We start from the raw sequence: 23,850 nt of genomic DNA on the forward strand, positions 1-23,850 counted from the left end.
ATGAAACCCAGAGAAAAGAGAGGGTCCAGGAGGAGAGAGTGGTTAGCATTATCAGATGTCGAAGATAGGTTGCATGTAATGAAGACTAAGAAAATATCATCAGATCTGGCAATTAAGAAATCATTGGTAACTTTGGAGAAAGCAGTTTCAGTGGAGTAATGGAGATGTGAAGCCAAATTGCAAAGGCTTGAGGAGAGAGAGGAGACCTGAAGGCAGCTAGTGTACACTGTATATACTTAATAAGAATAAAGATAATTTGCTTTTGTGTAGTGCTAGATACTTGGTACCTAGCTTACCAACTTACCAACAAGATGAGTACAGCCAAATGCCATCATTTTTATAACAGAAAAGTGAAATGAGTTGCCTAAGATTGTAAAGTTAGTAAATGACAGGGTGGGAACTTGAACTTGGGGCTTCCAGTGCCACGAATCAGATTTTTTCCTTTGCAGGAAACTGTTTTTTTCTTTTTTTTAAATGAGGGAATTGGGGTTAAGTGACCTGCCCTGAGGCTGGATTTGAACTCAGGTCCTCCTGACTCCAGGGCCAGCACTCTAACCACTGCAGCCACCTAGCTTCCCCCCAGGAACCTGTTTTACCTAATGCAACAACACCAAATGCTTTTGGTCGATTTCAGTTTATGTGTAACTTTTTTTAAGCCAGGCCTGTAATTGCTTTGGTTGGGGGAAAATTCCCAGTAAGGACACTTCTTCTAATGCTGATCAGCACATGGTCTGCAGATTATCTGTCCTTCCTACCCCACTCCCCACTACTACCCCCCCTCCCCCCACTGACTTGCCTAGGCTGATATCACTGGTTTGTGTCAGAGGCAGTAAATTGAGTCCTGATTTTCCTGGCAATTAGGTAACTCTCTAATTAAGTGAATTAGGGTCTGTTTTCATAGTTTACCATCCAGTATTTACAGAAGTTTTAGAATATAAGCATGATTCACCTATGGAATGTTCAGGACACTCCTTATAGAGGTGTGCTTTGAAACCAGTTCATTATCTCCACATTCATAAATTTTTGTTTTTATCTTTTTCATCTTTTCAAACTAGTGTTTAGAAAGAGCTATGAAGTTTGCATTTGAGGAGTTCCACCTCTGGTACCAGTTTGCATTGTCATTGATGGCTGCAGGAAAAGTGAGTTACCCTCTTGTGTGTACAGTTCTCAATTTCAGCAGTTAGTGCTGGAGAATTTATGGCCAGAGATTAATTTACATCTTATGGAAGTGAAAACCAAATATTGAGAGTCATATTTAAGGTAACAGTTGAAGCTATTGGACCAGCCTGTTTTGCTTATCTGGGGGAACACAGAATGATGTTATTGAGAGGATAATCCTCTGGAATGGGCCTTTTCCTAGCCCATTTGAACAGTAAAAGTTTGGGAGGAAGATGTGAGTCTTGAACACAAAGCCAAATACTCGAGCTGATCCTTTAAGGTCTAGTGAAGTAGATTGAGGATAAACTTTTTGGAAGGGAAAATCCAGTTGACTGTTTCATTTTGACCCATTCTATCCATGTTCTGTGAGTCATAAGGTCATCTGAGGTGGAGGATTGCCTGGATATTTAAGGGAAAATTAGCCAAAACCTTGCTATGGTGAATGATAAATGAGATGTTATCTTTTCCCCCTTTAAATATAAACTCACTTCTGTGTTCAGTTCTTATCTCGTTAAAAGGAGTGAAACTGAAATAATTCCAGTGAAGATTTTCCTGTCATCTCTACTCTTGTTCTCCCATACTTCTGTCAGAAGCTGCAATGCCCTGCATGTATTAGAGGTAGTAAAAAAAAAAATGGTGGTAGAGGAGAGTCTCTGCAGGGCTTGCTTGTTCGTTTGATCAGAAGTTACAATATAATTAGGGAGTATTTTAATAAACATAACCCCCTCCCCCAAAGATTTGTTTTGTGTCTTTGTCACAAATTTTGTAATTGAGTTTCACAGAAATATTCCTCTTTTGTCAAGTCTGCTCGTGCTGTAAAGGTTCTGAAAGAATGTATCCGTCTGAAACCTGATGATGCTACCATTCCTCTCCTGGCTGCAAAGTTGTGTATGGGTTCCCTTCATTGGGTAAGTCAGTTAGTGCTTTAAAATCCTTATTGGGTTTAAAGATTATTTCAGCATGTTATTTTATAGTCACAGGAACATTAGCTGAAAAATATTGTAGCAATGAAGTATTAGAACGGTTGCTCAGAAGTGAATCTCACTTTATGCAATAGGGATGCTACTTAAAAGTAGCATATAAGTAAACATTTTACACATTGACTCATGTTTCAAATACGGTTAGTGTTTAAAGGAATCCTTTGGTGAATCCTTTTTTAAAAAGTGAATCATCACCTCCTCGTTTACTTGTGGCACAAATCTGAATGTTCATTTATTGGATTTTGTGTAAAGCATGCTGAACTTGTGTGAAAACAGGTTCTACTTCTTTTCTACATTATTTTTCCCTTTCATTTCAGTTCAGCAAACATTTATTAAATGCAAAGGTCTCTATGCTGACATTCTTCAAATGTTTATTGAATTATACTTAGGTACAGTGCAGTTGTGTAAATTTCTAAAATTCCGTCCCTTAAATAGAAACAGAAAGCTCATGTGCTAATTGTAGAGGTTCCTAATGATAGGAACTTGTCAGGTTCATATTTGGTTGAGTGATTAATTTTTTCATCTCAAAGATCATTAGTAAGAAAAATTTGCTCAAAGGGAGATTTTGCCAAATTGTTAACTCCTTTGATTTTTCAGTGTATCCAGTTTTAGAAATAGAAGGGAAAACATAACAGAAGTTAATCTTTGAGCTATTTAAGTTCTGACTGGTTAGATGTAGCAAAAGATCATATTTTCAAAGACAAAACATTCACTAGAAAAGCATGGCTTCCAGGAAGCTGTGTTAATTTCTGCAGATAGAGGATTTTGACCCATACGACCTATATTTACCTGCCCAAGGAATGTTGGATATAGGTGGTTCCAGTACAGAACAAGTGAAGAAATAGAATCAACTTAAATGAATTTTTGAGTTTTAGGCTCTATTTGAATTTGAAAATTCAGGTTTCCAGGAGAAACTGTTATATTGCCTTCTGTAAATGTTGTCATTGGTTTTTTTCCCCCCTATAAGAAAAGCACTTTGAATTCTTGTGTATTTAGCCTATTGGAATTTTTGTTATGTTATCCTGTGTTGTTATTATCTTATTATCTCTACTAGATTATAAATGTCTTGAAAGCCATCATTTTATCTTATATATCTTTGTATCTCCTGCATTGCCTAAAATGGTATCTTATATATAGTAGGTACTTAATAATGTCTTTTGAATGAATGGATGTGAATGTATTAAATAGAAACATCTGAGTACTTTTTAAATAATCTTTAGCATATCAGATGAAAGAGAATCTATGTATTTGCTACTAATAAGCAAAAGAAAAACCCTAAAAACATGCCAATGGCTTTTGTTATTTGGAACTATAAATAATATCATTTGGAAAGGTAGAATGAACTTTTTGAGAGAATATTGGAGATGAGAGTCATAGAATGAGACATGGAAAGAGACTCAGTGATGGCTCTTAGAGCAATAAAGAGAGACAAGAAGAATATTAATTGCTAAAGAAGAAAAGGAGAAAACAGAGTAAGCATCCTGTGTAACAGTGGTCTAGAAGAGAGACCACAGTCTGATCTCAGAGTTTAGAGGTTTCTCTTAATATATTTTTTAATGTAATCTAATGAATTTCTGCTTTCACCCACACATTCTCATGGGAACTTATATGAAAAACTGATCTCAGATAGTAGGATAAATTATGTGTATCTTTAAACTTGTCTTCTTTTCCAGTTGGAAGAAGCTGAAAATTTTGCCAAAAATGTAGTTGACATGGGAGAGAAAACATCAGAATTCAAAGCCAAAGGTTACCTAGCTTTGGGACTTACTTACAGTCTGCAGGCCACTGATGGTAAGATTAAGTGGGGGCAGGAATGGAGTATTTAACTTAAGAGTTACTCTCTTGCATCCTGTGTTGCTATCTTTGAGAAGATGATTCCATAAGTGAGGAAAGAAAGACTTCCCACATGTAAAAGAAGGGTAGGATACTTGGGCTGCATCTTCGTAGACTCCTTTATTCTCATGGCAATCATCACAAGTGGGCTAGGTTATATTTAAGTTTGGAGATATGAGCCTGGCTAGGGGCCAGATCCAACTCAACTTCTTACACAAAGATAGTGTGGTGGTTTCTCTATGGAATGGGTTGTTTCAGTGCTTCAAAGATGGTGATTTAAAACAGTGTCTCACCTCCTTAAGTAAACTTCCTATGTCTAAACAATGATTGCCCTTCCTCTTCACCAGCAACTATTTATGTCACATAAGTTTAACTATACATGTAACAGTAGAAAATCAAAACCGTATAGTCTTTGGAAACAAGCAGAATACAGACTTTAGAATTAGCTATAACTAAAGTACAAGAGTCTCAGATTATGTTCTAAAAAGTTGGTGTGTTCATTACAGCTAACATGGGTTTTAAATGTTATTGGTTTTATTATGTACTTATAAGAGAACTCATTTTGGGAATGCTTATTTTGGTTATTCTAAGAATTATTCTTAATCCTTCCATTATTTATCTTCCACAAAAGATGACATATCCTGTGGATTTTGTATGTTATTGATTTAGATTTTTGTTCTTTTATATTGCAGAACACATAGTTTCAGTGGACTTAACTGTTCTTCCATCTGCGTTATTAGAGAAAGCAGCCTGATGGTGTAGAAGGAGCTCTGGACAGAAGGCCAAGCTTCTAGTTCCATGGCCACTTATTCACCCTGTAAATGGCAATGTTAATCTCAGCCCTACCTGCCTCACAGGGAATTGGACTCAATGGACTTCAGGGTCCTTTGCAGCTCCAAAACTCTATGACTCTAAATGAAATGGGGAACTTGGCATAGGGGCAATTATATATATTTTAAAGCTGCTTGCACCATGCTACTTCTGCCTCTTCCCTTTGGCATTCAGTCAGTGGGGATTGGATTGATACCTAAAGAATTTCTTGCTCTAAATTTGTTCCCGTAGGAATTCCTCTTATTGCTTTCTGGTGAAACATCCTTTCCCAGTCCTGCACTGTTAATCAGTTTGTTGTTTCTTTATGAAACTATTGACCTACCATGAGTAGAAGATACATTTTTAAGGTTTTTTTTTTCTTTTTTCTTTCAGTAGTCATGGTGAGTTTGTAATGATCTATTTACAGTCTCCTAATTAAGGGAATTAAGTTCATGTTAGAGGTGCTGTTCTTGGCAATGAAACAGAGTTTAATTTAGTTGGTCCATATAGAACTTTGACTAGTGATCTTGTCCTCAGTAGCACAATCCTCTAATGAATCAAACTGTTTGTATGTAGTAGGGAAGACTCGTATCTCTCTGGAGTTACTAGCCTTTCCCTTCGGAAGTAGAACATATCCATGTGCTACTGGAGCTGACCGTCAAGTCTGTCACAGTATCACTGCAAGCCTCAGAATTGTGCTATAGTTGACTTATAGATGTAGAACATATCTCCCTGAGTATATTGTAAGCCCTCAGAGGCAGGGTATGAAATTCTTGTTCTGTTCCCTACAGTTCCTAGCATACCTTGTAGCTAGCTATTCAGTAAAAGTGGGTTGACACACTTTTTTTTGGCGATTGATTTTGTGTGTATAATATCAGCTTTCTGCCTTTACATACCACACTGACTGACTAAATCCTTTTCTCAGCTTCATTGCGAGGGATGCAAGAGGTCCTGCAGAGAAAGGCTCTTCTTGCTTTTCAGAGGTGAGTGGGTGTAAATCTTTCCATTCTGCTGTACATAATGGAGGGAAAAGACCTTATTATAAGTATAAAAAAGAAGAGATATTTTTAAAGATTATATAAACAGTGCTTTTACCTTTAGGAGTCTTCTACAGTACAGAACATATTGTATTAAAAATTGCTTCATCATTTGTTGCTGTATGAATCCATATTCATAATCTGTTTATTCATTTGGGTGCATTTTGTTATTAAGCTCTTGGATCTCCACAGAGACATGTATGCGGGAATACAAGGTGGTGATCTTTTTATTAAAGACATTTGTCATTATTGAGCCAAAGATTGTAAGGAATTGTTTTGATACCAGCCTGTTCTAAAATATATTTCTTTTTGTTAAAACCTGGAGACAGGTTTTTGTTTTAAGTGACTTAAATAAATGTTTTCAGGCCCTTACTGACATCTATGAAAAATCATGTGACCATTCTTTATTTATATATTAAATAAATTACAGATCTGTGTGCTGCAATCTAGCTATTGCACCACAAAATTGTTTAATTTTATTTCTGTTATTTTGGATATATTTATGGTCTCATTACTTAAACCTGTCTGTAGACAGTAAGCTCCTTCAGGTGCCCCTCAGTCTGGTGTATAGGAAATGGGAATAGGAACTGACTTACTCCCTGTGTGACCTTTGGCAGATTTTCCACTTGGTTTCCCCGAACCTCATTTTCCTCGTCTGTGAAATTGAAAGGTTTGGGTGTTTCCTATTCTTGATTTTTTTCCTAGAGCATTTTGTCTTGATCTCTTCCTTACCTCCAATCATACCATACCTTGTATAATCATGTCGGAACACTACAGTAGAATTCAAACTTCATTGTGTCATTTTTTTGTCTTGCTTTCCTCACAACTTAGAACATTCCCTTGTCCATTGAATTTACTTGAATCAAAAGTATGGAATGAAGTTGGAATTAAGGAAGATTTAATGTACACTGGTATAGGAGAGTTACTTTGCAAATTATATTATCTAGGACTGTATTTTAATATTTTATGGTCATAAATATATTTATTAACTATATTAAATAAATATAATTAAATATATTTATAGTTATCAGTATGGCTGTATTTTAATATTTTAACAACCTCATTAAACCCCAGTTCCCTCATCTGCAAAAATGGCAATTCTTTACCTACCATTTTTTAACTTTAATTTTAAGATCCAGGTGATTGGTTGTTAAGATTGTCTAAAAAGCATGAAGTGCTTGCTTATCCAGCTTAAATTGCTAGCTCTGAGTGTGAGCAGAGACTGTAAAGCTGGTTTACATTCCTTTATTTATTTCTCCCTTTCATGTAATGCTTATAGCTTTAAAGTAAATTTATGTCCTTATACATAGATTACAACATTACATAATAATTTTTGTTTAATGGACTACTTAGGCCCTTTTGAGTGGCCCTTCCTTTTCATCAGGGTCTTGATTTTTGAGGCTGTTAGGTACACGATAATTAAAGGCTTTTCAGAGTATATACAAGTGTAACAGGAAGGTGTTATGGTCTGCACAGCACTTATAATTTGTTTCACGGGTTCGGATCTGTACCTACAACGACACATTCACACTATTCTTAACTTAAATGATTTAATAATGATAATAATCATAAACATACATGCACATAAATGTGATTACGTTAGAAGCAAAGACTATTAACAGAAAGATAGAGAGATAAAGAAGAAGAAATACCTCACCAATCCAGGGAAGCGCCAACTCCTGAACATCTGGCTGGCAGAGGCCTGTATCACATCTGTTAGGGTTTGGGTTGGGAAAGTCCCTATGAGAGAACGTCCTCTCCAAGGGAGACTCCCAAAGCCACTTTCCCAAGAAAGACCCAAGGATCAGGTGATTAATCCTAAGGACCTGAGAGTTTTGGCCGAAACTCTCTGACCTCAAGAACAATCTTTGTTGTGTCAAAAATGTCTCGGATCAATATCCAGAACTGGCCAAGTCCCTGGATGTTTACCTCAAGACTTGTTTTTTAAGGAATAGTTCCCCAAGGTGGGTCTGGGCCGAAACAAATCCCAGAACAATACGTTAGAGAAGTTCCTTGTCCCTTGGTTGGACTGTGGTTAGGGGAGATCTTATACATTAACCCTTCAACAAGAAGAGCAGTTTGCTTTGGCATTGCTAATATTTTTCCGTTTTTAGGTGAGGGGAGCAAAGAAGGGGGTGAAGAAAAATTAAAGGGAGCAGTTTGATTCATTAGCAAAATCAAGAGAAATAAAAGCTTGAAATGTGCTTGCTTGCATGTGCTTTTTAGAGAAAAATTCGGATTGATTAATGACCCTATTTAAGATTCTTTAGATATAGGTTTACTGTTTTACATAAATACTAGTTTTTTTAAACACTTTTGTTGTTTGACAAAACAAGGCATGATTAGGACAGAGGTCCTGATTGTAGGTGGTATGTTTGCAGGCATCTGATGAACTCAGGGTATGGTTTTGAGGCCCTGATCTCCTTTTATCTCCACACACTTACTTCATAGGATAATTTGCTAATGTTTTACTTGGTAATGGGTAAAGATGGTTATTATTATCACTTACCGATAAGTCATGAACTTATTTGTTCAAAATTTGTGGACCCAGCTAAGGATATTAAGCCCTGAGAAAATTTTTCTGAAATTTGTAGAAATTAGGTTTTATTAATAGTGAAAGAAGGTAGGATAGGGAAATAATTGTATTATTAATTATATTTTACTTATTGTTAATTAATATAATAATTATTATTAATAATTAATTCCCCCTTTCTATTTCCTTACCAGTGAGTATGGTGTGGGGAGGGGCAGAGTCAGGCCAGTGGAGAAGAGAGAAATACAAATCATGGCATTCCTGTTTGCTCTTTTTGAGAACAATGAGGAGTAAAATTCCAATGGCATGCATAATCTTGGATGGCCAGTAGACAAAAGAAGAAACCTGAAAGATGGGCATTGCAGAAAGATAAGAAACACTCTCACAGGATTAGGATAAGATTATATGAAAAAATGGTAACCTCAGGCAGATAAAACCAAACATGGGATTAGGACACATTTGTTTCTTTGAGTAGTAATCATAATGGCTCGTTTCTGTGCTGCTTTAAATTTAACAAGACAATTTTATTAAAAGACCTCTGTGAAGCAGTTAGGACAGGCATTATTAACCCCATTTTATGGATAAAGAAACTAAGGCAAAGGGAAGTTAAGTGAATTGCTGAGGGTCAACTGGTGGCAAAACTAGAATTTGAATAAGAGCAAGAATTGTGCCCATTCTGCTGTTAGCATGCTATTATGCTAGTGATTTAGTAAAGGTTTAGCATGGTGTAATGAGAAAGCACTGAAATTAAAGCCATCTAGAAAAAGAAAAAGAAATTGGAGGCAGACAAGTTCCAGCAACACCTCTCATTAACTCTGTGACTTTGGACATACCTCTGAGCCTGTTTTCCTTTTCTGTAAAATAGATATCTAATACCTGTCCCATCTCATAGGCTTATTGTGAGAACAAGAGAAATAATGTATTTTAGTGAAATTACTGCAAACCACAAAACACTGCACAAATATAAGATGGTGTCATTTATCATCAGGAAAGATCAATGAAGGGAAGAGTTAGTAACATTTAATAAGTGCCTACTATGTGCCAGGCACTGTGCTACGTGTTAGGGATACGAAGAGGCAAAAGACAGTCCCTGCCTTCAAGGAGCTCACAATCTAATGGGGGAAACAGCGAACAAAAAAATATGAAAAAATAAGCTCCAGGCAGGCTAATAAGAGAGATAAGGCACTAGAATTAAGAGGTGTTGGGAAAGGACTTCTTTAGGTAGGACTTAAAAGGAAGCCAGGGAAGCTAGGAGGTGGAGATGAGGAGGAAGAGTGTTCTAGGCATGGGAAAGAGCCAGAAAGAATGGCTGGTATAGAAATGGAATGTCTTGTTCATGAAATATCAAGGAGTCCAGTGTCATTGGACCAAAAAGTGCTTGTCAGGAATTAAAGTGTAAAAAGACTTGAAAGGTCGGATGGGACCCAGCTATGAAGGGCTCTGAATGCCAAGCAGAGGATTTTGTCTTTGATCCTGGAGGTGAAAGGGAGTCACTGGAATTTATTGAGGCACAGGGTGGTGATACAATGTGATTGAACCTCTGTTCAGAAAAATCACTTTAGTGGCTGTGGGGAAAGACTTGAGGCAGGCAGATCTACCAGCAGGTTATTAATAAGTAATATTTGTATCCTGCTTTTACTACACGCAGCTAGGTGGTACAGTAGATAGAGTGCTGAGCCTGGAGTCAGGAAGGCCTGAGTTTAAATCCAGCCTGTGTGACCCTGGGCAAGTCACTTAACCCTGTTTGCAGTTTCCTCATCTGTAAAATGAGCTGGAGAAGGAAATGGAAAACTACTCCAGTGTCTTTCCCAAGAAAACCCTAAATGGGGACATAAAGAGTCAGATAATGACTGAAAAACAACATACTGTATGCCAGGCACTGTGCTATATGCTTTACAATTATTACCTCATTGATCCTCACAACAACTCCTGGAGATAGGTGTTATTTATCATCCTCATTTTTTTCAGATGAAGAAACTGAGGTAAACAGGATAAATGACTTACCCAAGGACACACAGCTAGTGTGTGTCTGAAGCCATATTTGAACTCAGATCTTCCTCACTCCTGACTCAGTGCTCTGTCCATTGTACCACCTACCTGGGTATTGAATATTAATTGTTTTATCCACAAGAAAAAAAATGAGACGTGTCTCATTATCCTAAACAAGTTCCTTTTTCAGTAGATGTGGTCTAATAACATTTCTTGAAAAATTCATGACTGTTGGACTTAATGGGGTCTGCTGTGTAAGAAATTATCCTACACTTGCAGCTCTGCCTTCATAAAATAAATAATGACTTGGATTTTCTTTTAATCTTGAATGTGTACTTTGCTAGTAGCAGTGTTCCTCCTTTTATCACAGTTGTCAATGGAACAATATAAAAATGTGTTTTTAATTTGTATGCAATGAAATACCTTTAAAAAAGAAAGTAAAAATTTGTTTTGCCGTATTTAACAATCCAGTAGCAAAAGAATCATATCTTTACTCAGTGAAGTTTTGAGTTGCTTATAGGGAAAATAGAATAGTCTTTCACATCAAAGGAAAAATCTATGTTTTCAGTTAATTAAGTGCAACATTTTTCTCCTTCAGTGTTATTAATAGGCCATTTAATAAAATTAATCATTGGTTATACTAAAGAATCATAACTTGAAAGCTAAACTAGTTAACTAGATTTATCTTAATGAGAGTCTTTTTCCACCCTGCCCCCCCATTTGATATTTCATCAGAAACAAAAGCCTCACTTGATGAATAAAATTGAGCTTTTGGTTAGCATGAGGCTTCTCTGAATCTAAGAAATTTTGATCTAGAACATCAGGATAGAGCTAAAGATTAACCTAACAGTGCTAGATCAGCACATGACCTGTGCATTTTAAAGATCTAGTCCTTGTGCCCCGAGAGGAACTTGGACCTCAATGAATCTCCCTCAGAGAGAAAATATTGAATTAATTAACCCTGTTTCATTTGACCTAACTTGAATCTTTCATTATCCAACTCAGAGCCTTTGCAAACCCCTGAGGCACTGAGGTGGTATAGTAGATGGAGCACTGAACTTGGAGTCAGGAAGATCTGAGTTCAGTTCTAGCCTCAGACACTAAATCTGTAGCCTTGGGCAAGTCATAACCTCCGTCTCATTTTCCTCAACTATAAAATGGAGATAAATAACTGTACCTACCTCTTAGGGTTATCGTGAGGATCAAATGAGATACTATTTGAAAAGTCCTTAGCCAATGATTTGTACTTAGTAGGCACTTAATAAATGCTTATTCCTTTCATTTCCTTTCTTCCTTCCCTCTATGGTTAAGCCAAGCCAAGTCAACAAGCTATTTTTTAAAAGTGCTTACTATATGCCAGGCACTGTGCTAAGTGCTGAGGATACAAAAAAAAAAGCAAAAGATAGTCTTGCCCTCAGCGGGCTCACAATCTAATGAGGGAGACAACATGCAAATGACTATGTGAAAAATAAGACATAGACAATATAATTTGGAGATTGTCTTCAAGGGAAGGCACTAGCATTAAGGGGGCCAGGAAAGGCTTCTTTCATTGGGTGGGATTGTAGCAGAGACTTGAAAGAAGCCAAAGAAGCCAGGAGGCAAAGATGAGGAGGGAGGGAATTCCAGGATTGGAGGATGGGCAGTGGAAATACCTTGAGTCAAGAGCTGCCGTGTCTTGTGAGAAGAACAGCAAGGAGACCGGTGTCACTGGATTCAGGAGTATGAAAACTGGAAAATAAGAAGGTGCCAGGTTACGAATGGCTTAAAAGCCGGACGCAGGATTTTATATTCGATCTTGGAGGGGGAAGGGAGTCACTAGATTTTATTGAAACAGTGGGATGACATCGTTAGACAAGCACTTTAAGAAGTTCACTTTGACAGCTGAGAGGAGCATGGACTGGAGTGGGAAGAAATTTAATGCAGTGAGACAAATCAAAAAGCTGTTGCAATAGTCCAGATGTGAGGTGATGATGGCTCGTACCAGGTGTGGCAGTGTTAGAGGGATGAAATGCGCTTGTATGAGAGAGATTTTGAAGGTAGAATCAACAGTTGGGGGTGGGGGGCGAGAGAGAATGAGAAATTAAGGATGATAACGAAGTTGTGAGCCTGGGTGATTGGGAGGATGGTGGTACCCTCAACTGTCATTGGAAAGTTAGCAAGAGAGGAATATGGGGGTGAGGGTGGGGGCAGAGGATAATTAGTTCAGCTTTGGACATGTCGAATGGAAGATGTCTGTGGGACACATAATTAGAGAGGTCTCAAATGCAATTGGAGATGTAAGACTGGAGGTCAGGAAAGAGGTTAAAGCTGCATAAATAGATCTGAGAGTCATTTGCATAGAAATGATAACATGGGAGCTGATGAAATCACCAATTGAAATAGAGTATGGCTTCTTGCCAGAGGTTACCCAACTGAAGACACACTTCTGTTTTCCACACATATGTATTTCTGATGGTGAGAGAAAAATTGTTCTCATGATCACTGGTGGAGTTAAGATAAAAATTCAAATTCTTAGTGGCACAGCAAAAAGATAATTAAGTAAACATCCTCATGTATACTAATAGTTGCAAATAATTTGAACTTTTTTAGGGCCCACAGTTTGTCACCTACGGACCACCTAGCAGCTTTTTATCTGGCTCTGCAGCTGGCCATATCCAGACAGGTAAGTTTGCATAGCATTGTTTCCTGGGCTTATATACTGAATTTAGGAAGATATGCCATCCAAGTTTAATTCTTTCAGTTTCTCAGTTTGGTACAGTAACTGATCTTTTGTCCATTTGGAGTGAAATTGGGACCTTGAGCCTTTCTAATTAGTCATTCAGTCATCTATATAGTGTAAATGGAAGGCAAACTCAGGGGGAAGACTCTAGCAGTGCTTAGAGGTGAGGTGGGTAGGCCTGGGAAAGGCCTTCTCTGGAAAGTGGGACTTGAGCTGAGTCTTCTTGGAAGCCAGGAGGTAGAGGCTGGAAAGAGCATTTCAGGTGCGAAGAACAGCCATTGAGAAGACACAGAGTGAGAAGACAGCTTGTTTGTTGTGCCTAGATTGTAGAGTGTGTGGAAGGGAATAAAGTATAAGAAGATTGGAAAGGTAGGAAGGGGTCAGCTTGTGATAGGTTTTAAGTGCCAAACAGAGCATTTTATATTTGGTTTTGGAGTTAACAGGGAGACACTGTAGTTTATTAGGTAGAAAAGGGATGTGGTCAGGCTTGTGCCTTAGGAAAATCACTTTGACAGTTGAGTGGAGGAGGGACTGTAATAGGGAAAGACTTGAGGCAGGGGGAGTGTCTGCAAGGCTAAAGTCTTGCAGTGAGGTAGTGAGGGCCTATACCAGGGCTGAGGCAGTGTGAGTGGGGAGAAGGATCCTTGTAGGAGAGATGTTGTAAAGGGAGAAAGGACAAGACTTGATAAGAAATTGGATATGGAGGGTGAGTATAAATGAGAGGTTGAGGATGGGTGTTAGCATGGGTGACTAGGAGAATGGTGGTGCTCCTAACAGTAACAGGAAAGTTGGGGAGTAATAAGGAAATAGTGCAAAAGAGAGAGTTAGGAGGGAAAGATAATGAATGTTGAGTTTAAGATGTCTATAGGACATCCAGGTTGAGATGTCTAAAAGTCAGTTTATGATATAAGACTGGGCCTCTGGATAGAGATTAGAGATGGACATATATCTATCTACATATACATATATCTATATATACACATGTGTGTATTTGTATATGTGGATATACATGTGTCTGTGTGTATCTGAAAATCAGCTACATAGATATAATTAAACCTGTGAGAGCTGATGAGATCACCAAATAAAACCATATAGAATGAAAAGAGGAGCCAAGGACAGAGATTTAGGGAACCTCCACCATCAGTGGGCATGACCTGCTTGAAGAGCTGGTCAGTGAGACTGAGAAAAAGTGGTCAAGCAGGTAAGAAGATAACCAGCAGAGAGCAATGTCAGGAAAACCTATTCAGGAGATGGGGATGGTGTCATATGTTGCAGGGAGGTCAAGGAGAATCAAGATTGAGAAAAGGCCATTAGGGATAGCAGTTATGAGATCATTGGTAACTTTGGAGAGAGAAGTTTCATTTGAATGATAAAGTGAAAAGCCAGATTGCAGAGGGTTTAGAAGAGAGGGAGAGAGGAGGAAATGGAGGCATTTAGTGTCAAATGACTTTCTCAAGGAATTTAGCTAGGAAGAGGAGGGGAGATACAGGACGATAGTGAGCTGGGATTGGATCAAGTGGGTTTTTAAGGATGGGGAAGACATAAGTGTATTTGTGGGCAGCAAAGAGTCATTAGATAGGGAGAGACTGAAGATTGGAGGGAGAATGGGAATGATAATGGAGGTGATCTGCCAAAGAAGATGGGATGGAATGGAAAGAAGGGTACATGTAGAGGAGTTTTTGTCCACAAAGATTAGGGCCACCTCTTCATGAAAGATAGGTGAAGGAGGAATTAATGAGAAAAGATGGATCCAAAAGAGAACCCTTATATACACCCATCCACTGGGGAAGGTACATCAGCGAGCATCTTGCAAAGGAGATTGAGAAGGAGAAAAACCCTAAGAGGACAGTGTCATAGAAAGACAGGAGAGAGTTGGAAGAAGAAGGCCTTGTTCAGCAGCATCAGATGCTGCAGAGATCAAGAGCTAGAAAAGGCCATTGTGACTAGGGATAGAGATCCAGGAGATAAAGAAAGGTTGAACATTGTCAAGGAAGATGTGATCAAAGACTTAGGTCTCAGAGGAGATGGTGTCAAAGGCACAAGTTGGAGTATTGTTTTGGGGATGATTCTGGGGTGCTTTGAAATGGGGAGTTGAGGAGAAGAGGAAGCTCTGGAGGGATGTCCCTAAGGGTATTGGAGGTGGAATCATCATGTTGGTTGAAGTCTCCAGATTTAAAGGGAGGTGAAATTCAGAGAAATTCCGTGAACTGAATTCTTTGGGAAAGGAAAGAGAATGACCTGAGAGCTGTGAGGTAATAGCCATCAGGCATGTTGAATGGTTTTGAAAGGAATTACCTCCCCCTCACAACCTCCTTGCTCCTTCCCAAGGCTCACTAGTTGTGTGTCATCCTTGAGGAGCTTACTCTCTTTTCAGGAACTAACAGGCAGTACAGTGGGTACTCTAGTCATCATGTCAGGATGCCTGCTGGGAGGTACTGTGTACTGAGACCAACAGGCATTAAATAGTCATTTTCATTAAATCCATATGCTGTAGGGCTTTGTCACACCCTGAGGCCAGGCTGGATGATGTCAGTCCTTGCCATCTCTGGCTTCAGGATTGCCCAAGGCAACAGTTGTAGGAAGAAGATTAGAGTGACCCGATTCCCTTCTCTACTTCACACTGGGAGCGCCCCTGCAGCCCATCACAGGGGGAACCAGATTGTCAAAGCTGTTGTACTTCAGGGCGGGGCTAGAGCGAGATCAAAATGTAATTGGAAAATGTTTAACAAAATAAATAAAAACATACCATAACAGTTAATGCTAATTTGTGGTTTTCTTAGTCATTCATGGAGCCCCTGAGATCTGTATCGATTTGAGTTGGACAATGCTATTCCAAGTGATGAGAGACGACCAGAAACCGTAACATATGAAGATCAGTTTAAAGAACTTTTAATCTGGAGAAAAAAAAAGAGAATATGGTTTTAGAAGACATGTTACTGGTCTTCAAAAATTGGAGTGACTATAATATATAAAAGGAATTCTGAATGGTCCCATGGGGCAGAGCTAGGAGCAGTGAGTGGGTGGAACGAGGTTGCAGAGAGGCAGATTTTAATGTATGACGAAAGGAAAAAACTTTGTAAGAATTAGAGTTGTTGAAAAGTGGAATAGGTTAGTTTAGGATAGGGCTTCTTAAACTTTTTCCACTTGTGACCCCTTCAGTGCTTCTTGAACTGTGGGTCACAACCCCATATGGGGTTTTCAATTGAAAATTGGATAATAGTTTGTTGAGGAGATTTCTTGTTAAAGGTATGGGTTGGACTAGATGCCCTTTGAAGCCTATGCCAGCACTTTTGTGACTTGTCTCAGTGAATTTCTCTGGAAGACCACAGCTAGAGCTGCTGCAGAGAAGATGAAGGCAGGCATATTATGGCTATTATCACTAAAGAATCCTAGATCTAGGGACTCCAGATGCCATCTGTACCAGCATGATCATTTTTCAGATGAGGAAAACTCACTCTTTCTAGAAGCCTTTCCTTTCAGCAAACTCTTGACTTTCCTTCATTCCACAATCTTGTCAATATGGCTATCAATAATTTTCTCCTGTTTGCTCCTGTTTTCTCTATACAAGTCTTCTATATGTCGTGTCCAAGAGATTAAAAACTTTTTGGAAGTGGAATTTTGTATGACTTCATGCAAGTTCCTCAACCTCTCTGTCACTTTGCTTCCTTATCTGTAAAGTGAATAGATTAGATTATGATGGCCTCAAAAGCTCAAAAGTTGTGACCTTAAGAATTCTCAAAAGTCATTGCAAATTTGCACCTCTCAGATGCATTTTCCGAAGACCAAGAAGAATAGGTCATCAGTCCCATCCTTTCATGTAAAAATAAATGTTAATGACAGTAAGAGAGAGAATACAAAACTTATTCCCTTCAATAAATCTCTAAGGTCACTTCTAGCTCTGAATACATGATACTATGATATTAATTCTCCTTGATTTTTGAATTCCACTACCCATTATTTAGTGTTAAATAGCTTATTAGGGGTTAATTAATGTACTTGACTAACTAGACGGAAGGATACCATAGCAGTCAATACCACAACTCTGGTGGTGGCAGCCACATCCATTCCCTAGCAGTATCCCAATATAGAGAGCTTTTCCTGATGACTTTGTTGGTTTGGGCATTTTGTCCCCTTGTGGTAATGAACAGTGTTTTATAGAGAGTGTGGGGTGATGAAAAGAGTCCCTGACTGAGAGTCTGGAGACCCAGATTTTTCCTCCAGCTTTGCTAGTAACCAACAGTACAATGTAGCGCACTTCACTTCCCATTTCGGGGCTCCATTTTGGCAGCAGTGAAACAAGGGGGTAAGAGTCACTGAGGTCCAAGTTTCCTTCTTTCAAATTTGAATTCTGTGACCCAGAAATTAGAGCTTATGTGCCAAGTCTAACAAATATGACATTTTGGGGTGAGAGGATTGGTTGAATTAGAGAAGAGAGAAAGCTTTATATCCTATGAAGAAATGAAGTCATTGGGGACTTTAAAGGAGAGCCAAAGTAGGAGAGCTGAGAGGTGGCTGCCAACAACACATGGGATTAGAGTGGGAAGAGAGAGAAGAAAGAATTTGTGATAGAGTTGTGATATCCTATGTTGCAATTCAAATGAAAATTCTCTCTTAGTTACTGTAGAATCCATTTGGAAGTTAGGGTATCTCTAAATCAAGCACGTGTACATTCTGTTGCTGTTTGTATTTGGTTAGTTTTGAAGACTTTTACCTAAATGGAAGAAGAGCCCCATACTGCTCACATAGTACTCATACTGAACAAGTCATATACAGTAGTTGTGTTTTAAAACTGATAGGGTTGTGACTCACACTGCATGAATTTTGGTACATCAGCATCGTAAGTGTCATTATAAGTTTCTTCTTGTGTTGAGTTACATTAGGAACTATTTTGGAAGAGAGAATCTTTTTAAATTTTAGATGAGAAGAGGCATGATATGGTCGAAAGACCACTGGATGGAGAATTGGGATGGAGACTCAGGTTCAAATCCTAGCTTTATTTTTTTATGTGTCCTAATCAGAGGTGTGACTATACCCATTAATTTACTCTGTGCTTCAGTTTCTTCATTGTAAAATGAAGTGGTTTGGGGCTGGATGATTTCTGAGGTTTCTTTCCTCTGTCCCTCAGATTCCGTGAATCCCACTACTTGTTACAATTAATATATACCTAGGACAGAGGAAGAAATATTCCCTAGTTGAAAAGAATGTTCATTCTGCTGATTGGGATGATGATAAATCTTCTGATTTATGTTGAGAGGCATCATGGTGGATACTGGTCTCAAACCCTGGAAGAACTGGCTCTGGCCTGTACCAATTTTGTGACCCTGGGCAAGGCACTTAATCTCTTGGTCCTCCAGGCAATTGTCTAACACAGTCGAGAAAGGTCGACCTTCTGTTGAAGAAGATTCCTCATCTATGACTTTCCCATATTAGTGAAATCTCAGGCTCAGTCCCTATCCTGTTATTTTAAGAAATCCTTTCATTTCAGTGGGACTTTGAGAAATAGAAATAGTTTGTCTGAAGGAATTTAATTCCACTAAAAACTTCAGATTATTTGTTATATTCCCCAGTTCGGCCATATCTGTTTGTATATAATCAAAAGCAGTTTGAAGTATATGACAAAGAAAAATAGTGTTTATCCAGGGAGAAATTGAAGTTCTGATACTGGCAGTTATATGCAGAAACTGAGTCTTTCACTTGACTTCATTGGTTACTCTATTGTTTTGGAGAATTTGATGCTTGCCTGAAAACCTTCAGGTTGCTTTATGATTTGTAGTTGACATCCTGGGGTTATCATAACACTTTTTTTCTTTCCAGAATCTGTACATAGAGCATATTAAACACGAATCTTAATATTCAGCTGGGATCCCATGTAGAAATGTTGTCTCTTTAAAATCGTTGTGCATCTTCTTCATTGTTTAAAAATCTTTTTTTTTTTTGGTTTTGTTTTCAACCAGATACCAGAAGCATTGGGCTACGTTCGCCAAGCTCTTCAACTCCAAGGGGATGATGCCAACTCTTTGCATCTCCTTGCGCTGTTATTGTCAGCTCAGAAACATTACCATGATGCTCTCAACATCATTGACATGGCCCTGAGTGAATATCCAGAAAACTTTATGTAAGTAGTCTGTCTGGTTTCCTCTTCATTAACTCAGAAAATGGCCTTCATTTTGTCCAGCCAAGATCTTCTCTAACTGCAGCTAGTGTCTGGTGTTCACGTGATTTCTTTGCAGAACTCGTGGCCGCTATGCAGACTGGATGGTATGCATCCTACCCTGATTCTTTTTAGAGAGTTAGTAACAGAGCATGATTTCAAATGAAAACATCATGGCTCTATTAAATACTGTATATAGTACGTTGTCTGCGTGCTTATAGACCTACTGTAGAAATGAGGAAGGAACTTTGGGTCAAGAATAAAATCTAATATTACTACCAGCTCTGCTCTTAAAACACTGGACAGCCTTGATCAAGCCACTTCCTCTCTTTGTAACTCAGTATTTGTAAAGTTAGCTGAGAATTTTCATCAAGAAGAAGTACCAAATTTTTGAATTCCCTTTACAGTGGAGGTAAACTGGATACCTAACCAATCATTTGTATAGTTCCTCTAGGAGAATGACTTTACATGTATAGGTCAGAAACGGCTGAGAAGTACCTTCAGTCTTCTGGGCCAATTATCCAATTTTCACTCTCTATTAATGCCTTACTTACCAGAATGGAGTGAACGATCACAAAGCACTAAAATGCACTCAATAGAGAAGTAGCACAGGGACGCAGATATTCCCACTGGCCCTGTTTCATTATCACTGACCAGCAAGGGTCAGTGGGGTACGAGAGAGGAAAGTAGAGAGGTGTCATGAGAGGATTGGGATGCAATCTTAGCTTCTCTTCAGAACTAAGAATGTCTTCAAAGATTTAGAAGGGTCATCTTGTGCATTATTCCTGTGCATTACCACCTCCCAGTATTTTTAATCAGTACAATTTCAGCAGCTCTACTTAGAAAACAGGCTCCCAAATTTTCAGTACAAGTTTTGGGTTTTTTTTTTTCCCATCTTTAAGAGAGAAAAAGGCATCCTTGACTACTGGTTGCTTGATAATAACTTGGGGAAATTCTGACTTGGGATATAGCACTAGCTCAGATACTTACGTAGAGTGAGATGATAAGCTGTTATTGTGCCTTTCATGTCTTGCTGGTATTAGAATCTCTTCCTTCCCTCACTGAGTTTATTTCTAGGTTTTGTCCAAAGCAGTTTAGCCTCTGAGAACCTTCAGCATCATTTCTTTCCCTTTCATTTTCTTTTCTTTTTAAAAACTCTCTTCTTTTCCTATCAATAAATTACCACCTGGTGTATCCAAGTTCTGTCATAAATATTCATAAAGCTGCTCCTCCCCTGCCCTTCATTCCCTTTTAATTTTACTTTTTTAACTACAGTGTTACCTTACAGTATTGATAGCCTAGTGTGTCACCTGAGAGGAGGGTGATTGAATGGAAAGCCATGCTATAAAACAAGCAGTAAACAATAACTCCTAATATTATCCTGAAAATTGGTGACGACTCCAAGTGACAGCAGCTGACAGGCTTTTCAAGTGGCAGACCTAAAGAACAGCCGTGGAGATATTTGAGGAGTGCAAGGCTGTTATTTTAATGTTAAACAGTGAGCTTGAAAAGGCAAGGCATATGGTGGCAGGTTGGAAAGCAACAGAAGATTAGGTTGCTGTTTAAATATTTGTATTTCTTGATGTGTAACGGGAAACTTATCTCTGCGAATAAATACTTCACGGACAGTTTGGGTCAAACATGGTCTACCAGTCTTCCTGACTGTACATTAAACCCATGATTTCTCATTTCTCTCAAACCTGAAGAAATCATTGTAGAATTAAAGAAAAAAGCACTCAGTCATAGCAGCACCTCTCAAATTTGTTGGATATTATTCCATTTATGTTTGTATGCTCTGTGTCACTGCCTAGATTGAGAGTCGAGATTATGCGTTATACATATTTTGTACTTCCCATACGCCTTGGTTCAACATTTTGAGTATAGGTAAGTGACTTAGTAAATATTTGTTTAATTTTAGAGACAAAAGACTATCTAGAAAACATTAAGATCAGATGTCTATGTTTAAAACTAGTGTTGTTTGAGGTTCCTCAGTGGTCTTGTAAAATCAAGTATTCTTTCTGGCAGCGAGGTGATCCCCCTTCTAGATTGCATTTTGTAAAATAGAAATGCCTTTGCATTTATCATCAAAGAACCTGCATTTGAATCCTGGTGATGATGGTCACTGTATGACTGTGCAACTGAGGCCCTTTTGTGCCTCAGTTGACTCATTTGTAAAATGAACCTCGACTAGATTATCTCTAGGATAATTTCTGGCTCTAAATCCTTTATTGCCACCTCTTGACATGTCACCACCACCAGCTGATACTGCTTTTTTGGCTTCACTTAGCAGAGAACACATGTGGAAATAACAGCTATAGCTACCCTGTCTTTCAGATTATAAGTCTCAGGGTTGAAAGTGAATCTCTGGCACATCCTTCCTCAAAGTAGAACTGAATGAGGATACTTACAGGCTTGGGAATATAGAATTAAGAAGATTTTCCTATAAGAAGATTGTAGGACCCAGGAATTCTTTCTCAAGGAAAGTTGAGGAATAAGGATTCCTCTTCAAGGAAATGTTAAAAATAAACCAGTTGATTCTCAGGGGTGAGAATAGCAGCGGTTCTACCTGGAAAGAAGGGAATGAGTTTGAAGCCTCTTGAGGTCTTTTCCATCTCTGATATTTTAAGATTTAAAACCTGCCCCACCACTGTAGCTATTTAAATGTTGAAGAACTTAAAATAATTGACTGAAAATATTATTTGTATGCTATAAGTTTTCCCTTGAATGAGACTGCACATACCTGCACTTTAATGTGCAGGTGGAGCTGTGAATTGGTCCAGCTGTTCTGGACAGCAGTTTGCAACTATGCCCAAAAAGCTGTTAAACTGTGTAGACCAGCTACACCACTGCTAAAGATACCCAAAACAGAAAAGGACTAATATGTATAAATATATTTATTGTAATTCTATGTGTATTTATAGTGGTGGTAAAAAGCTGGAAACTAAGGGAATGCTTATCAGTTGGAGAATGGCCAAACAAATTATCGCATATAAATCTAACAGAAGACTATTGTGCTCTAAGAAATGATGGAAGGGTCAGTTTTTTTCATTTTTTCTCTAACATTTTCATTTATTATATATTTATTTTGTACATTCTTTTCTTTTTAAATTTTAAGTTCCAGATCACTTTTTTTCCTCCTACCTCCTCCCCTACCCACTGAGAGACAAGCAATATGATGTCAGTTATACATGTGAAATCTGCTTTATCCTCTGAATCTAAGATATAGGGGCAGTTTTCTTTTATGCGATTTCCTTGAAATATGATGTCTAGGTTCTTTCTTTGATCATGGCTTTCAAGTAGTCCAATAATTCTTAAATTATCTCTCCTTTGATCTTTTTTCCAGGTCAGTTGTTTTTACAATAAGATAGTTCACATTTTTTTCTCTTTTTCATTCTTGTGACTTTGTTTTATTGTTTCTTGATGTCTCATGGAGCCATTAACTTCTACTTGCCCAATTCTAATTCTAGTTCGAATTTTTGATGAATCATTTTCTTTAGTGATCTTTTGTACCTCTTTTTCCATTTGGTCTTTTCTGCTTTTTAAAGTGTTCTTCTCTTCAGTGGATTTTTGTGCCTCTTTTTACCATTTGGCCAATTGTGTTTTTTAAGGTGTTATTTTCTTCAGTATTTTTGGTACCTCTTTTACTGAGTTGCTAATTCTCTTTTCATAATTTTGTTGCATCGCTCTCATTTTATTTTCCCAATTTTTCCTCTACCAGTCTTATTGCTTTGACTCTTCCAGGAATTCTTGTTGGGTTTGGGTCCAATTAGCATTTTTCTTTTAGGCTTTTTTGGTAGCTGTTTTCACGTTGTTGTCTTCTTCTGAGTTTATGTCTTGGTCTTCCCTGCTACCATAGTAGCTTTTGTGGTCAAATTCTTTTTTTGTTGTTCGCTCATTTTTCTATTCTATTTCTTGACTTTGAACTTTATGTGAAAGTTGGACTCTGCTTATCTGGGGGTGGGGAGGCACTGTTGCAAGCTTTAGGATTTTTCATTCTGTTGTTTTCAGAGCTAATTCTAGAGGTCTGAAAGTTTTTGGTGCTTCCAAGGTGGTGTGATCCTGGGAGAGGTGTGATCACTGTGCTCTGGTCTTTACCCAGGAAGTGCCCCTGGGCCCCTGCAGCCGCAAGCACTTATGCTCCTCTTTGGTTTGGAACTGCAACCAGCGCCCCTGCTTCCTTGTGACCAAGCTGCCAGCTTATCCTCTCCACTTAAGGACTGAGACCCAGAACTGTGTATGGGCAAAAGAGTTGCAAATCAGCCCCGACTGTACACAGTACTGGGAGAGGGTCCCTCATGATCCCTGTTGACTGGTTGTCTGATCCCTGTCTCTGGGTTGAGAGCTCCTGAAGCTGCTGCCTCTGTTGCTGTTGTTGCTTCAGTGTGTGTGGGTTCTGGACAGGCTTCCACTCCGATTTTATAGACTTCTCTTGCTGACCTCTTACGTTTTCTTAGGCTTGGGAAAATGTCTGACTGTGACTTTTTTTTTTTTTGGCTCTGCTGCTCCAAAATTTGATTTGAGGTGTTGTTTTAAAGGTGTTTGGAGGGGAATGTTGGGAAAGTTCAGCTGGGTGGTTGTCCCTAATCTGCAGTCTTGGTTCCCAACCCCTGGAAGAGTCACTTTTCAAAGAAGTCTGGGAA

General features: G+C 38.5%; 1 protein-coding gene across 12 annotated transcripts in view; it reads left to right on the top strand.

Annotated features, from left to right (window-relative positions):
• Nucleotides 1-23,850, top strand: part of TTC7B (tetratricopeptide repeat domain 7B) — a 318,583-nt gene that overhangs the window by 163,627 nt on the left and 131,106 nt on the right. For all 12 annotated transcript variants that reach the window (XM_021000269.2, XM_078151432.1, XM_078151433.1 and 9 more), the window contains 6 exons: nt 1,056-1,139; nt 1,962-2,066; nt 3,812-3,929; nt 5,707-5,764; nt 12,930-13,002; nt 19,014-19,174. In XM_021000269.2, the coding sequence (XP_020855928.1) occupies nt 1,056-1,139; nt 1,962-2,066; nt 3,812-3,929; nt 5,707-5,764; nt 12,930-13,002; nt 19,014-19,174 (599 nt within the window). The remainder of the gene's footprint in view (nt 1-1,055; nt 1,140-1,961; nt 2,067-3,811; nt 3,930-5,706; nt 5,765-12,929; nt 13,003-19,013; nt 19,175-23,850) is intronic.

This window comes from Phascolarctos cinereus, unplaced genomic scaffold (assembly GCF_003287225.1).
Source record: "Phascolarctos cinereus isolate Bilbo 61053 unplaced genomic scaffold, phaCin_HiC Scaffold_3;HRSCAF=262, whole genome shotgun sequence".
NCBI classification, from domain to species: domain Eukaryota; kingdom Metazoa; phylum Chordata; class Mammalia; order Diprotodontia; family Phascolarctidae; genus Phascolarctos; species Phascolarctos cinereus.